Source organism: Ips typographus, linkage group LG5, assembly GCF_016097725.1.
Source record: "Ips typographus isolate SLU linkage group LG5, UJ_Ityp_2.0, whole genome shotgun sequence".
NCBI lineage: Eukaryota > Metazoa > Arthropoda > Insecta > Coleoptera > Curculionidae > Ips > Ips typographus.
The window spans coordinates 14,196,914-14,211,199 of record NC_138426.1 but is presented as its reverse complement, the minus strand read 5'-3'; the positions used below and the strand labels follow the sequence as shown (position 1 = coordinate 14,211,199).

Here is a 14,286-nt window from a genome sequence, read left to right as displayed (position 1 = left end):
TAAATTGGTGAGGCTACGGTTCTTCATTTTAAAAAACTGTATATTGCAATCAACGATTACACAAAAAAATGGCACCAAACGCCACTGAATTATACAAACAGTCATAAAAATACAATATATTTTACAACTAAAACAGTCTTTGATAAAATTTACACTTGGGTCGCGTTTGTTTTCACGCTCCCTGGAAGGAGGAGAGCGAACGTGACGTCACTATGACGCAATTTAGCAAAAACCATAATTTGACCAACTATCAAATTACGTCATTGTGACGTCACATTGCGGCCTTGACTTCCTTCAGGTACTCTTAAAAATATCACAGCTTAAAATCTTTCCGTCAAGTTACGCGCCTCCAAAGCTAACTGAGTGAAAGTGGGTCGAACGTCTGGATTCTCCTCCCAACATGGTCGCATCAAGCTGGCGTAGACAATTTGAGGACACCAATTGGGCAATGCGTACCTACGGTTGCCGTTAACAACGTGTTAGCCACGTGACATGACTGTCAAATGCGTTTTACTAACCTCACTCCCTGACGCAGCGCCGCCATCAGTACCAGCTGATCGTGGCCTTCGGGCATATGATACGAATGGCCCAACATGGGCGGGTCTTGGCCGTAACTGAATATTTCCCATAAAGTGACGCCATAAGCCCACACATCCGATTGAGTCGTAAAATTGCCATTGGTCAGTATTTCGGGCGCGAACCATTTCATTGGTAGGTTTCGATTGTGACTGTTGATCAAGTCGGCTTGGGTCAGACGCGCCAAACCGAAATCTGACACTTTCACGTGATCGTCGTCCATTACGAGAACGTTGCGCGCGGCTAGTTCTTGATGCACGACGTTTCGATTGCTTAAATATTCCATTCCCTTTAAATCAAAATTAATAAAATCTTAATTTCAACTTGTGCTAAACATCTTACGTTGGCAACGTCGGTGGCATATTTGAGCAACTTTTTCGGTCCCAGACTGTCTCGATTAATCCTCAAGTAACATTGAAGTGAACCGTGAGACGCGTACTCCATCACCAACTGTACGTCAGTTTGGCGCAGCACAGCCAAAATTCGTACAATGTTCGGATGTTTCAAGTTCTGTCAAAGACTCGTATGTTAAACTGAGCTAAGCTATCTCTGATAATCTTTTACCTTCATAGCGTTCATTTCTCGAAAGTTACAATCAAAAACGTTCAATTTCTTTACGGCCACCGTTACGCAGTCCTCGTTACCATCCACAATACCTTCAAAATTGTCAACTGTGCTAATCACTCAAAATAAACTACTGTTCTCGCGGTCTGAGTTTACCCGTGCGTCACAAAGGCTACGTCATTTATAATCATATGAATCAAATTGAGTTTTCGTCAACAAAGTGTCTAAAGCTTCGTCACGTTTAAAATTTTGCGTGTATTGTCAGTCAGAAAGTAGAGATCTTTGGCTGCAAATTTGCACTAAAAGAACCTTATACCAAAGCAAATCAAAAATATCTTGACCGAAAACATTTTTTATTTATGAGAAGTCTCCGTTTGGATCATAGAATTCCGTCTAAATTTGAAACCTAATTTATTTACCAAATTTCACATAGATGTATCACCAATATGTAGTATTTCTTTAACTTTAAGCTCTTGATTTAGGTTCTGGATGGTTACATGTTTCTCTAAAATAAATACAACAAATTAAAAATTCAATCAGACATTCTGAGTGATGCTGTAGTATCTCATATCTCATTTTCAAGTTGCAATCCACTTATTTTATTTTAAACCCGCTGGAAACATTTTAGACGCTTATTTTATTTTTTCTATGACTTTATTATTAATATGTTTGAAGAAATTTTTATGAAAAATCTATAATGCAACCCAAAAATCTCAGTCTCTGGAAACAATGAATTGTTAATAGATGTTTCTTACAAAATTAGATATATTTTACTATTATTAACATACTATCGTTGTACATATCATATAATGTATTTCGAACATCCATTTTAATGCTTTCAGATAAATCAGTGGTCTTGACCCGTCGATAACGTCTCGATTTAGGTTTTCTAGTTGAGGAAATCATAAGATTACTTGCTTGCTTTTCCCGAATCGAATAAACAGTTTTGCGGGAAATTTTCAAAGCAGCTGCAACCTTCTAGTATCAAAAAATACATCAGTAAGAATATGTAAAGTCTTAAAATTTCTTATTTTCTTCCTGAACAGATGATAAAGCTTCTAAAGGTCCTCCATTAGTTTTTTCCAATTCAAAATATTCACAAAGGTTAAGAATTAACTGCTGGGCTTGTCTGTAGAGAATTTTTCCAGGCATTTTCTTAAAAAAATACTGTAATAGTAAGTAATTCCGAATTTACGAAAAACCAAATGGCTAAATAAAAACCATAATAGACACTCCCACTTTTTGTTCAAAACAGGTTAGTAATTGTGCCAATTTTGGTTAGATCGTGACAGCCAACATAAAAAAAATAAAAATATTAATAATAATATTATGAAAGTACTTACAGAATGTTAAAAGCGTAGAAACAATAGCTCTTAAAAGAACTGTGGTGGTGTGGTAAATAGAAAACTTTATAAATGATAACAACACAAAGAAACGGAAAAGAATTAATAGTAAACAAATCAAATAAATTTCGATGGTTTTCAAACTGACAATGACTGAAATAGAAACGCTAATCAGTAAATGTTTTTTTTTTGGAAGACATTCACTTAAATATTTACCCTTTCTGAAAGTGAACAATAGACAAGGATGAAGTCAATAATGTATGTCTACTTCTAAATCACAGGGGGATGACGCACGGGTAAACTCAGACCGTGAGAACAGTATCCAACCAGTCACATACCTTTAAACACGTCACCGTAGAAGCCTTGACCTACACGTTCTTTCAAAATGACGTGCACGCGATCAAGTTCAAACACGTTGACAATGTGACGAAGACTAGAGGTCGCAGAGAGGGCGGACGCAAAAAAGTTGTATTGGCTTACATCCTGCATACTCTCAGACAGTTGACGGATCTCGCACGTTCTACCAGCAGCCTTGAACTCATCCAAGACTTGTTGCCAGGTTTCTAAACAAAAACGTCAGTACCAATGCCAAACTTGTCTTAAAACTGCAAATACCTGCGTCTATGTCGTGTTTTTTACGAAACGTCAACACGTGACGCATGAACTGGTTCACGTCTCTGCTGAGCGCTTGCGCCTGTTTACGGTAACGCACGTCCCCCTGCCAACATTCAAGCATCAACTGGTAGAGAGGGTCTGGACAGGACTGCGGTTGAGATAGTCGATTACCGTTTAAATATTGCTGAAACCAAAAAAGTCCAGATTACAAACAAAATTAATGAATAAAACGTAGTTTACTCACCTTTACAGTTTGATTGAATTCAGTCTGAGGAAAGGGTTCACCAAAGCTGAATATCTCGTAAACAGATGTGGCCCACGCCCAAACATCACCTGCCGTTGATATTTTGTCCAAATTGTTGTAACACTCCACCGGAATCCAATGAACGCTGTAACACAATTCAAGCAATTAAAATGGCGGAAACAATAACCCAAAAGCTTTACTCTGATTGGTCGTAACCGGTGAAAATCCCTTTGTCACTCAACTTGACAATGAAGCCCTTGTCATCGTGTCTGTGTACCATCACTTTCCTGCACCGAATCATGCCGTGAACTATATCGTTCTCTTTCTATATTTCACAGGGCTAATTAAATAATATCCAAGTAGTGAAAAAGAGAAATATTACCAGATACCATAGCGCTGATGCCAAGTTGGCCGCCGCTTCCATCAAATCCATCATTTTCATATCGTTTTTCTTGTCGCGCAGATACTGGTCCAGCGGACCAAGTTTAAAGTACTCCATCACCAGAAACACATCCTTGCTCGAGATAACCATACCATAAAACCGAGTAATAGAGGAGGATCGCAAAAACCGCCACTGTCCAATCAAATTTAGGAAATCCTGCAATAAAACTAGAATAGAGGGGAAGAAGATTAACAGCAGGAACAAACCTTTAAGTGATGCTTCTGATTGTCCTGAAGAAATTTCAAAGCCACTTCGATTTTTTTGCCAGGAGCCAATTTGCGCATACCTTTATACACCACCGTTTGTTTACGGCAACCTTCTTTTTTATGGCCTGAAACAAACAATAAATTCAAAGGACTGTCAGTAAAGCACTATTGGACAACATTAGTTAAACTTACCTATAAAAACCTGCAAGTCTTTCTGATTGATACTAAAGCGTAAATCTATGGCAGGTAACTGGGGCACATCAGCAACATCCGTCAGAAGAACTTTTCTGACGCCATCACGACGACACAACAACAAAGGAGAGACATCTACAAGACAATATCAACACTACTCCCAATCACAAATAATTAACTGGAAGCTTACCATACTCAGAAGGAGGAACGCACTCGCGCAGGTATACTGAACTATCAGGGCTGTTGTAGCTTTGCAGAGCTTCTTGAATGCTCTTGTACAGTTTAAGATCGTCCTCGAATAAAAATGAATTGCCCTTGACCTGTTCCAGCTTGAAGGTGCTGGGTTTCAGGCCCTCTTTGAGGCACACATCAATGTAGTAGGTTGTGTAGCTTGTCTCACTCTCACGCAATATAAAACAACCCAGTTTGTTGTTGGTTTCTCTCTCCAGTTTAGCATAGGAGAATTCACCTCTGTCAACATTAATCATTACCAGTTGAATTGCTATAGGGTTGGAAATTGAGGGTGCTAGCCATACCTCTAGTTAAGCCTTAGATATTTAAATCCCATAACAAGCACTCAACATTTTAGATTTAGAAAAATTAATAGTAAAACAGCCAAATTAGAGATATAGCTAATCAGACAAAAATACATACCCAACAGGCCCATGACACATCAAGTCAGTCAGTTCCTTTAACTTTGGAGTAGTCTGACACAAGTTAAAGCTCCATTTACATGACAGCCTGTAGTAGCCATCCACTAAACTGACAAAAGACCACATAGACTTGATTGAGTCAAATTTCAAACTAAATGGATTGCCATTAAGCTGGCTTATCTCAATTTCGCCATTATTTGACACTGACATATGGCCCAAATCTTGTATTGAACACAATGACGTCCATTCTTTCAACTATAAACACACACAGACCAATCAGGCTTAAATTTAAGGTCAAGGCTTGAAATGACTACCTGCAATTTGGATTCTGGACAGTACTGGACTCCCGAGTCTTCAAAATGTGGTGGAAGTACTTTGACTATTACTCTGGCTAGATTGTCTTCAATCATTGTTAAGACTTTGTAGGTTTCAATGAGGTATTCGGGAGCCAAAGTCTCTAGTTCAGTCAAATATTGAGTAATGAGGTACCTTTAGAACATCATGTGTGATTTTATTAGATTTGAGTATAAAAAAACATTATAGAAACTTACTCTGCACTGACAGACTTTTTTTGCATGCTAGTTTGTATCTCCAACTGCTCTAAAGACTTATGTATAGGTTGTTTCACAAAAAACCTATGCATTTTCAACACTTTTTGGGGTACAAACTTTTTGTAGTCTCTCTCAATCACCTCCCTACTAATATTCTTCTCCAACATCACCCTGAACATGTCCGTAACAGTGAGCCCAAGTACCTCACTCTTGTGTTTCTCATAGATTTGATCAGACACTTTGCTCTCAATTATATCCAAGCGTACCTGTTGGAAATAGTATTGATAGGCTTTGGGATCCACAGTTCTCAGTCTGGACACTTGAAACGGTTTGAATCGTAACCGGAAGTCTAAATTACAGCTTTCAGACTTCAATTCTGTGCTTGGGTCCAGGAATACGGAAGTCCCAGTCACTCTCAAAGCAAATAAGTGCCTGGCCACAGGGCCAATTTTCAGGTGTTTGCACACAGCTATACACACATGTTCAGCGGTAATAACGTTCTGGTAAAGCATCCGAAACTGTTTTTCATCCTCCAGGGTCAGGTTTATAGTTACTGTAAATTCCCCCATGCTTCTTGGATAGAAGTAGTTGAAACACTATACAACAAAGAGCCGATAATTTTCTTAAAATTCCGACAAAGTCTAGCAAACATATAACCATATAAATTTGAGGTCACATTTTAGTAAAAAATGTAAAATAAACTAGTAAACATGATGAAATGATAAACAAGAAAACAAGTCCTATTCAATAATTCAATTCTTGAATATTGACAGACAAAACTCAGACGGTTGTCAATGTCAACTATCACTTTACTGTCAACTTCACGGTACTCCCGGCATTTGATTTTTGTAGGTTATATAAATTTTCCTAACCTCATCCTCATAGTGGAGATTGTGCATTTGTACTATATTCTACAAATTTCTAATTGATTAAATTAAAACTTAAAATAAAAAATGGTGGAACAACAACGGCAAAGAATTGAACAGGAAATGACTAAAATGATCAACGAGTTGGATTTGCAGTACTTACGAAAAATGCAGGTAACCTTTTAGATTAAAGAGCCCTGGTTTCCTAGTTGACATGCACTTGAATTGTTTAGGCGGAAATGCACAAGTGTGCAGCAGCGTGCTGCGAAAACCGCGATTCCTCGCTGGAAAAGGTGCAAAGGTGTGTAGAAAACTGTTCTGTGTCGCTGAACTGGGCTCAAAACTATGTCCAAAAAGAACTAGAATCACTACAGAATAAGTTGCAACGTTGCGTTATGGACTGTAATGACAATATTAGGGTTCAAATGGGGCCCAATCCTACAGAGAATGAAGTGGAGAAGTTTACAAATATATTTGAAAAGTGTGCAACCAAATGTGTGGACTCCCAAGTCAGTTACATGCCCTCATTATTGAAAAAAATGAAAAATGACTTGGCCAGTGCAAAGCATTAGTGTTTTCTCAGTTATTTAGTGTGTAGTAGCATCTTTGTAAGAGACTTCCACCAGGGTTAAAACTGACTGTTGTAAAGACTCTATTAGAAAATTATATTTTTATTATTACATAACTACAATATTACAACCTAACAACCCTTTCCCAGACCATTTTCTTGGTATTAACTGAACAGTAACAAACTGATTGCGACGTTTCAACTTTACATTAACTTGTGTACCCTCAGAGTGTTGCACTACAGTAGCTATGTCAGAAATTGCTCTAAAGTTGGTTGAATTGACTGATCCAAATTCAACCACCTCATCTCCAACTTGAAAACCAGCATAGCTGGCAGGTGATCCTTCACTAACTATTGTAACTCTAGCAAATGGTTGCTGGTGTGTTACAATTTCCAATCTGGAACTTTCCATATTGACTGGTTGAGTATCCATGCCATAATCAGAACCAGCAGCAGAGTAGTAGCCTTGCAGGCCTTGTTCAATGCGCTTCATTAAAGCCTTATGATCATTCTGGAGGCAGATGATTTGGTGTCGTGCATGCCTTACTTGGTAGGTGTCAATAGAGCTTATGGGAAATCCTTCTGAATCTACTAGAGGTTCGGACATCCCTACACCATTCTGTTTCAAGCATATTTTAGTGTTAGAAAAGTGAAAAACTGGACAAATCTTTACCTGAGTGAGAATTCCAGTCAGTTCTCGAATTTCAGACTCAATTTTGTCCTTCTGTTTCATCAGACCCAATACTTCGGCCCTAATAACACCTTGATTTTGGGCGTCGATTTCCATTTTCTCTTTTTTTACTCTATAGTTTTTCCTTTGTTAAAAAGATTTAAATTTACAAGAAAAACTCGCTAAAGTGAGGTTAGATGTTGAATGACAGTGACAAAACTGATACAAGGTAACCTAACCTTAAAAAATTGTCAATAACGACCAAACAACACATCAAAAATTCTTAGTGTTTTGTAGAAAAAATAATGTTTGCGGCGCGTCCACTATTTCAGCGCTTAACTAGATTATCAAGGATCGAGCCTCAAATGCGACACGTTACTGACAAAGCCGTAAAACCGCTGCAGAATGTAAAATCCGAACTGATTCTGACTGATAGATGCACGGAAAGACTGAAGAAAATCACGGAAAACTCTCCGGACAGTTTCTTAAGGATTGGTGTGGAGGGTGGCGGATGTTCCGGCTTTCAATATCTTTTCGATTTGGATACCAAACTGAATGAGGATGACAAGTAAGAGCTCTTGGTAGTTCTGATTAGTAATGCAATAACTGAATTAACTTTTTAAAGGGTGTTTGAAAAAAATGGGGCGCGGGTGGTTATCGACAGCACCTCACTTGAATACATCAAAGGATCAACCATAGACTACCAAGAGGAGTTGATTAGGTCTTCCTTTAAAGTTGTTAGTAACCCTTTGGCTGAGCAGGGATGTTCTTGTGGAGCTTCATTTGCTGTGCGTCTGGATTAAGTAGAATTTCAAAATGGAAAAAGAACACCTCTTAGGACTGATTAATTGTATATATTTATAAATTACATAATTTATATTATTTGGTTAATACAAATTGTCTTATCACATATTTTCTGTGTCCCCATACATTAGTATGATACATATGTTTATCAGGGAATGTTATATTATAGGTAGTAGTGCAGTAAAATCATTTTTTTGTAATTGAAGCTATGCGGTGTTTAAGCAGCTGGATTTCATCACACTGCTGGGTAATTTTCTCATTCTGAGCAGCCAGATGTTCTGTCATGGCATCCAGTTGGCTTTGGTAGTTGCTATTAGTGCTGGCCAGCTCTTCCTGGCTCTTATCCAGCTTCTGCTGAGTCTCCAGGAGTGTAGTAGTCAAATTCTCTAACCTAACCTCAAACATTACATTTTTTTAAACTACCCTTGTAAAAGAACACTGACCTGCATTTTAGGGCTTGATTCTCAGCAGAAAGAGATCGAGTCTCTGACAGGGCTAAAGTTTTAGACTTTAACATGTCACTCAGTTGAGTCTCATAGTATGTAGTGAGTTGTTCATTTGTTGTGGGTTTGCTTCTTAAAAGGTCACACTGAGTTTTGAGTTTTTCAGCTTCAGATTTCCAGTAAAGCACCTTAAAATTTCCTACTCAACAATCAATTTAAGTTGTAAAGGCTCAGTTGGTATACCTGTTCATTGTGTTTTAGTAAAGTGGAGTCTTTCTGTTCTTGTTGTTGTAAGAGCTGCTTCAGTCTCCCACTCAAAACCTCATTTTCTTGCTGTAATTTTTCAATGCTGACTTGACCCACTTGGGAGCGGCTACCCAACTCTTTTTCCAAATTGGTAATTTTCTCCTCCAGCCACTCAATTCTGTCTCTATAACTTTGGATTTCCAAGTCTTTATCTGAAATCTAAGCCCCACTTTCATACTCATCAAAGGAGTTTAACCATGTGAAATTACACTACTAAGAAGCTGGGCATTTTCCAGAATTTTCTTTTGTAACTCCTCATCCAGTACTTCACTAGATATGCTGTCATTTGCAGTTGCTTTTAACTTTCCACCCTTTTTACTGTGACTCGTCACTTGCAGGTCTTGTTGCAGCACCGATATTCGTTTAGTCAACTAAACAAACCTTATCCCACATCTGAATTGATGGTAAAATTAAACAAACCTGCTCATTTCTAAAAATCAAACTTTCCATTTCCTGGTCATGTTTCCTTAATGTTTGCTCTTGGTTCCTGATAACCTGGTTCAGCTCAGTGGTTTTGGCTTGCTCGTCCAGGACAGCCTTTTTTAGTACCCCAGCCTGGGATCTGACCTGAAAATACTTATTAGAGCACACTTTGGTTTTACTTTTACTAGGGATGATTACTTTTGAATATTCAGCGGCTAATTTCTGGTATTTGACTTCCAGTTCGGTGGCAGGTTTCTCCATTTTAATTCAATTAGAAGAAACGTACTCACTATAGGGAAACTATACAATTTGCCCTTATTTAAAAAGGCATCAAAACATTTTATATTTTAATTGTATTTGGTAAAGTATGGTTAAGGTTAAAATACGTTTGACTTTTGGGTTCACGTGACATCTTCTATACAACACAATAATGGGGCACATGACTTTTTAAATCACACGTGTCATAGTCATATGTCCAAATTTTATTGTTTACTGTTTACAGTGGTTGTTTACCGTTAATAGATCAAAGGTCAATGAAAAGACTTGCCCTAAACAATACAAAATAACTGAAAATAACAAGTTTTTTGTAATGTAAACAAAGCGATTTTATTTCTGTAACATTTGATCTCGGTCAAAATGGCTTCGTTGCCGCCCCGTCGTAATCCAACCCCAACCAAAATCTCCAAGCAGAATCTCACCCCTTTACAAATATTACTACAAATGGGTTTTCCGAAACACAGAGCGTAAGTTTACCCCACAACGGCCTGTACCGCCTCTAAAAAGTGTTTCGTTTTTATAGTGAAAAAGCACTGGCGGCAACTGGTAATCGAGGTGTCCAATTGGCTTCTGACTGGCTTCTGGCCCATGTAAATGACCCCCTAATAGATGACAACTCGCCACGCGAGTACATTCTGTACGTGTGCCCTACGGGACCTTTCTTAGAACAGCTGCAGCAGTTCAGCGCAAAATCGTTGAATTTGTGTGGATGGAATGGGGCCCACAACTTTACCCCCCATATTACTTTGGTGTCGTTTTTTAAAGCACCGGATGCGGACGCTCCCCATTTGGCGCAGAGCCTCAAAACGGTCATGGATCGGCAAGGCGCCGTCTTGAACGAAACACTCAAACTGGAAACCTACACCAGTCCAAATTTTATGGGTTTTTTTGTCACAGAAGGCCACGCTGACTATTTGAAACGTATTGCTTTGCAGTATGTGAAAGAAGTGTCAAATGCAAGTAAGTAGGTAGTTGGAAGGTGGTGGGGGGTTCGGTTGATTTAAGGGTGGCTTACAGTTATAAGTGATACTTATGAACAGTTTGACGCTTTGACTGCCTGTTTTCCATGGTGTACTACCACAACGGCAAGGTGCATCCCCAGGGGGAGCCGATGTAAGCCTTACATGTTGTTTAACACGCTTTTGTATCTGTGTTCAATGTAAAATGGTTGCATGTCATTGATAAAAGCTTCAACTGTCAAATTACGTCATTGTGTGTTTAGGTAATTAGGTCAAATTTGCTCTGTAACTTCCATGGAGCCATAAAAGTTATTGTCATGTTGTTTGCTATGGCATGCCAACCCTTATGTGCCTTTTTCCCACATTATCAAACTTTAAAATTGACATTTTAATTGCAGCAATCAGTTTAGAACCGCACGTAAAATCCTTGCATTTGACTTTGGCCTACCAGTTTCCCAATTCGCAGTTTCAAACTCTCAAAGGACTGGTAGAGGAATTGGATCCATCGACGCCCAGCAACTGGGAGTTGAGGTTGTATTCTCGGGATCCCCGAGTCAATGGCAAGCAAGTCCACAAGGTAGAATTTGTTTATTTAACAAGTCACTTATTACTGACGGTTGCGTAAATCGTCTTGAAAATTATCATTTTCTTCTTTGGCTATCAGATGTTGCCAGATTTAGATGATCGGTGTGTCAAATTGGTTACTTGTAACAGATACAAAGCTCAGACGATGACGTAACTGTTTTTTGCCATAGTTTGTACCATAAATATTTTCCTAAAGAATTTGCGAGTTTAATTTGGAGGTTAGGTGGTCCACCCGTACACGCCCACTGAGTGCGACGAACTCGAGTTGCGCACAGGTGACTACATTTACATCAGCAATGATGCGCTTGGTGCTTCCCAGGATGGGTGGGTAGAGGGAATTTCATGGCTCACTGGATTAACGGGATTACTGCCTGAGAGGTTAGGAGGCTTTTGCAAAAGTGATTTTTTTAATCCTCGGAATTTGATTGGCTGCTGGTACAATGAAGGAAATAATCAGACTTATTGATGGTCATGTGACCAAATGTACGTGTAGCTTTCAAAGTTATACTTCATCTTTGTCTACATCATTGATTTGCAATAGATCTCTGTTTTATCATTCAATTTGAAAATTTCCATACCTCCCTACAGAAAATGATGATGATCTTTATTGAAGTTAAATCTTTTGAGAAGTATTATTTGCAAGTCACACTGGCTTAAAATCGACACAATCATTCAATTAAACATTATTGTCTGAAACGCTTAAATGGTTTATTTTCAAGTTCAGTAACCGCCAGCGACATTGAACTTGCTTTTATCAGTAGATAACGCTCTGAAAAAATTTAGTTACACCGAAAGGACGACGGAATCCGACGCCTGGACGTTGCACAAAAAAATCTCCATCAACAGCGTCACCCCCGACCAGAATTCGAAACAAAGTGACATGAATTCCGCTTCAGGTACGACCCTGTCAAATTAGTAGTTTTTCTTTGTAATTCAGTGTAATTCAGGTGATTCCGACTACGTCTACGGTCAACATTCGGTATTAAATAATGAGGAAGTGAAGCTGCCACCGCCTCCGGATGTGCCGGTAGACGTGGCGTCCGATCCGATCAAGGAAAACTTCTACGAAAACCTGATCGATATACGGAAAAAGGAGGGCAAAGAGGTGAGTTGGAGGGTGTTGCGTTGAGCTTGGAATGTGGTTTCAGTCTCCTTTGGAGGGTAACACGACGAGGAGGGTGTTTATAATGCGTCACGGAGAGAGGATCGACTTTGCTTTCGGCAGTTGGGTGCCTTACTGTTACGACGAAACTGGCAAATACGTTCGAAAGGACTTGAATATGCCGAAAAGCTTACCAGAACGAAAAGGTATACAGGTGTGGTAAATCCAAAACCGACCATAGGAAAACCGTGTAACTGACAGAGAAACGTAGATAATTGCATGCGTGGGACAAAGACAGTAAACGAAAAAAATACCAAGTAGGCCATATTTTCAGCACGCTGTTGCCAAACGCCAAGTTATTTTGTCGACAGTATTTGAGTGATACTTGGCGTTTGGCAACAGCGCGCTGAAAATATGGCCTACTTGGTATTTTTTTCGTTTACTGTCTTTGTCCCACGCATGCAAATACCTACGTTTCTCTGTCCGTTACACGGTTTTCCTATGGTCGGTTTTGGATTTACCACACCTGTATAAGAATTTATATGCCTGCTTGGAGATTACTATCGATGATTCATCAGGTGAAGCGTCGGCTTATTTGAAAGACTCTCCCCTAACCAACATTGGCCTCTTCGAGGCTAAATTGGTGGGGGAGTCCTTAAGAGACAACAATGTGAACATTGAGCACGTTTACTGCTCTCCTTCATTTCGTTGCATTCAAACGTGCGATTCCGTGTTAAGAGGTTTAAACAAGTGAGTACACGCGCCAACCAGTTTTACAGTTTTAAAAAGTAAGTTATATAGGAGGGAGGAGTTGCCAATCAAAGTGGAGCCAGGTCTGTTCGAATGGATGGCCTGGTACCCGGCCGAGTACATCCCCGAGTGGATGACCGCGCAAGAACTCACTCAAGCAGGCTACAACATTGACGCAGGCTATGTCCCTCTAGTGTCCGAAAAGGAACTAAAAGAAAGCAGAGAGAACTGCGAACAGTTTTATTTACGTAGTGCCTTTGTTACACGCAGTAATACCTTTCACGCTCTCATATAGGATGGATTGTAATGCTTCCACACTTGCAGGTTCATTGTCAGCCCATCCGAAGGGCGACATTCTTCTGGTGGGGCACACGGCCACCTTGGAGACTTGCTCCAGGGAATTGATAGGAAAAATGGCGCGGTCGGGTAGCGAACTGGTCAAACTTATTCAGAAAATTCCGTACTGTTCACTGATTGAAGTTAGAGGCGGCGGTGACAGTTGGCAGATTGTGGAGCCGCCATGTTTACCGCTCACCCATTCCACCAATCAGCGTTTTGATTGGAAAGTTTTACTTTAGTAAATACACTAAAAAATATCCTTTCGTTTTTCTCTAATCCTTCCGTATCTAGAAAACGGGTAATTGGTTGAGTTGATAGTCTGCACTATAAAGTTTTGCCTATTTTTAATGGACGATAACGAATGCAAAATCGTTCATTAATGAGTCCCATTAATGCATGATTTTTCAATTGTTTTACCATAGGCAATCAAATACGCTCATAGTATGGTTCCATCCTTCTTTATTTGTATTAATCAGAGAGAAATAGACACAGATTATTTAGTTGACATCCACCATTACCGACAGAACTAACTGTCATTGTCAAGGGTGCCTATGATTTCGGTTTGCCTTGTTGCTAGGGATGCACGATTCATTAAAAAGTATCGATATGCAGTATCGATTCGAATCGAAGAGAAGAGTATCGATATATTAAAAATCAGTATAAGAAAAGATCGATTTCCAAAATATCGATACTTTTCGATTCGTGATATCTCGTATCTCGTCTTTTCCATTTACCGCGGTTTGCACCGTCGTACTTGAAGCCAAGCTTAAGTTATTCTTAAGTGACATTTTTTTATCTGTATTGTCAGT

The 14,286-nt window shown here is 39.2% G+C and overlaps 6 protein-coding genes across 9 annotated transcripts; 3 read left to right on the top strand and 3 right to left on the bottom strand.

Annotated features, from left to right (window-relative positions):
* Positions 1-19: 19 nt before the first annotated feature.
* LOC145728968 (tyrosine-protein kinase hopscotch-like) lies at positions 20-6,145 on the bottom strand. The gene is made up of 15 exons (XM_081979547.1): positions 5,387-6,145; positions 5,150-5,324; positions 4,837-5,090; positions 4,373-4,653; positions 4,183-4,317; positions 3,991-4,115; positions 3,725-3,940; positions 3,543-3,667; positions 3,343-3,487; positions 3,099-3,282; positions 2,822-3,046; positions 1,141-1,232; positions 919-1,086; positions 519-865; positions 20-456 (listed from the first exon to the last, which is right to left on the bottom strand). Exons 1-15 carry the CDS (start codon positions 5,953-5,955, stop codon positions 321-323), a joined length of 3,177 nt encoding a protein of 1,058 aa, XP_081835673.1. The 5' UTR covers positions 5,956-6,145; the 3' UTR covers positions 20-320.
* An 85-nt stretch (positions 6,146-6,230) lies between these two features.
* On the top strand, positions 6,231-6,937 carry LOC145728993 (protein FAM136A-like). Its single transcript, XM_081979591.1, has 2 exons — positions 6,231-6,426; positions 6,486-6,937. Exons 1-2 carry the CDS (start codon positions 6,340-6,342, stop codon positions 6,822-6,824), a joined length of 426 nt encoding a protein of 141 aa, XP_081835717.1. The 5' UTR covers positions 6,231-6,339; the 3' UTR covers positions 6,825-6,937.
* Positions 6,908-7,630, bottom strand: LOC145728989 (26S proteasome non-ATPase regulatory subunit 9). The gene is made up of 2 exons (XM_081979585.1): positions 7,494-7,630; positions 6,908-7,439 (listed from the first exon to the last, which is right to left on the bottom strand). The coding sequence occupies exons 1-2, from the start codon at positions 7,605-7,607 to the stop codon at positions 6,930-6,932; spliced, it is 624 nt and encodes a 207-aa protein (XP_081835711.1). The 5' UTR covers positions 7,608-7,630; the 3' UTR covers positions 6,908-6,929.
* Positions 7,631-7,659: 29 nt separating this feature from the next.
* LOC145728992 (iron-sulfur cluster assembly 2 homolog, mitochondrial) lies at positions 7,660-8,402 on the top strand. Its single transcript, XM_081979590.1, has 2 exons — positions 7,660-8,058; positions 8,116-8,402. Exons 1-2 carry the CDS (start codon positions 7,796-7,798, stop codon positions 8,291-8,293), a joined length of 441 nt encoding a protein of 146 aa, XP_081835716.1. The 5' UTR covers positions 7,660-7,795; the 3' UTR covers positions 8,294-8,402.
* LOC145728983 (uncharacterized) lies at positions 8,325-9,874 on the bottom strand. The gene is made up of 6 exons (XM_081979568.1): positions 9,665-9,874; positions 9,464-9,610; positions 9,253-9,414; positions 8,981-9,202; positions 8,738-8,925; positions 8,325-8,685 (listed from the first exon to the last, which is right to left on the bottom strand). The coding sequence occupies exons 1-6, from the start codon at positions 9,725-9,727 to the stop codon at positions 8,481-8,483; spliced, it is 987 nt and encodes a 328-aa protein (XP_081835694.1). The 5' UTR covers positions 9,728-9,874; the 3' UTR covers positions 8,325-8,480.
* A 92-nt stretch (positions 9,875-9,966) lies between these two features.
* On the top strand, positions 9,967-13,734 carry Epp (Ecdysteroid phosphate phosphatase). 4 transcript variants are annotated; one of them, XM_081979553.1, is made up of 11 exons: positions 9,967-10,209; positions 10,266-10,702; positions 10,760-10,855; positions 11,100-11,278; positions 11,510-11,664; positions 12,070-12,182; positions 12,234-12,391; positions 12,435-12,594; positions 12,967-13,138; positions 13,190-13,407; positions 13,463-13,734. In XM_081979553.1, the coding sequence occupies exons 1-11, from the start codon at positions 10,103-10,105 to the stop codon at positions 13,714-13,716; spliced, it is 2,049 nt and encodes a 682-aa protein (XP_081835679.1). In that variant the 5' UTR covers positions 9,967-10,102; the 3' UTR covers positions 13,717-13,734. The 4 variants fall into 4 exon arrangements, with proteins under 4 accessions (XP_081835679.1, XP_081835677.1, XP_081835681.1 ...); XM_081979551.1 differs by having other exon boundaries at positions 11,510-11,684; positions 12,045-12,182; XM_081979555.1 differs by lacking the exon at positions 10,760-10,855.
* Positions 13,735-14,286: the final 552 nt, after the last annotated feature.

Bases quoted from the DNA above. Each gene is read 5' to 3' on its own strand.
- LOC145728983 (XM_081979568.1), bottom strand. From the start codon at position 9,727: ATGGAGAAACCTGCCACCGAACTGGAAGTCAAATACCAGAAATTAGCC. The intron at 9,611-9,664 runs GTAATCATCCCT...AAGTATTTTCAG, and splicing joins TAGCCGCTGAATATTCAAAA to GTCAGATCCCAGGCTGGGGT. The intron at 9,203-9,252 runs GTAATTTCACAT...AGTGGGGCTTAG, and splicing joins ATGCCCAGCTTCTTAGTAGT to ATTTCAGATAAAGACTTGGA.
- LOC145728968 (XM_081979547.1), bottom strand. From the start codon at position 5,955: ATGGGGGAATTTACAGTAACTATAAACCTGACCCTGGAGGATGAAAAA. The intron at 4,654-4,836 runs GTATGTATTTTT...TAATGTTGACAG, and splicing joins ATGTGTCATGGGCCTGTTGG to AGGTGAATTCTCCTATGCTA. The intron at 866-918 runs GTAAGATGTTTA...TTTGATTTAAAG, and splicing joins ATGCCACCGACGTTGCCAAC to GGAATGGAATATTTAAGCAA.
- LOC145728993 (XM_081979591.1), top strand. From the start codon at position 6,340: ATGGTGGAACAACAACGGCAAAGAATTGAACAGGAAATGACTAAAATG. The intron at 6,427-6,485 runs GTAACCTTTTAG...TGAATTGTTTAG, and splicing joins AGTACTTACGAAAAATGCAG to GCGGAAATGCACAAGTGTGC.
- LOC145728992 (XM_081979590.1), top strand. From the start codon at position 7,796: ATGTTTGCGGCGCGTCCACTATTTCAGCGCTTAACTAGATTATCAAGG. The intron at 8,059-8,115 runs GTAAGAGCTCTT...AACTTTTTAAAG, and splicing joins AAACTGAATGAGGATGACAA to GGTGTTTGAAAAAAATGGGG.
- Epp (XM_081979551.1), top strand. From the start codon at position 10,103: ATGGCTTCGTTGCCGCCCCGTCGTAATCCAACCCCAACCAAAATCTCC. The intron at 11,685-12,044 runs GTGATTTTTTTA...TGCTTTTATCAG, and splicing joins GTTAGGAGGCTTTTGCAAAA to TAGATAACGCTCTGAAAAAA. The intron at 13,139-13,189 runs GTGAGTACACGC...TAAGTTATATAG, and splicing joins GTGTTAAGAGGTTTAAACAA to GAGGGAGGAGTTGCCAATCA.
- LOC145728989 (XM_081979585.1), bottom strand. From the start codon at position 7,607: ATGGAAATCGACGCCCAAAATCAAGGTGTTATTAGGGCCGAAGTATTG. The intron at 7,440-7,493 runs GTAAAGATTTGT...TGCTTGAAACAG, and splicing joins TGACTGGAATTCTCACTCAG to AATGGTGTAGGGATGTCCGA.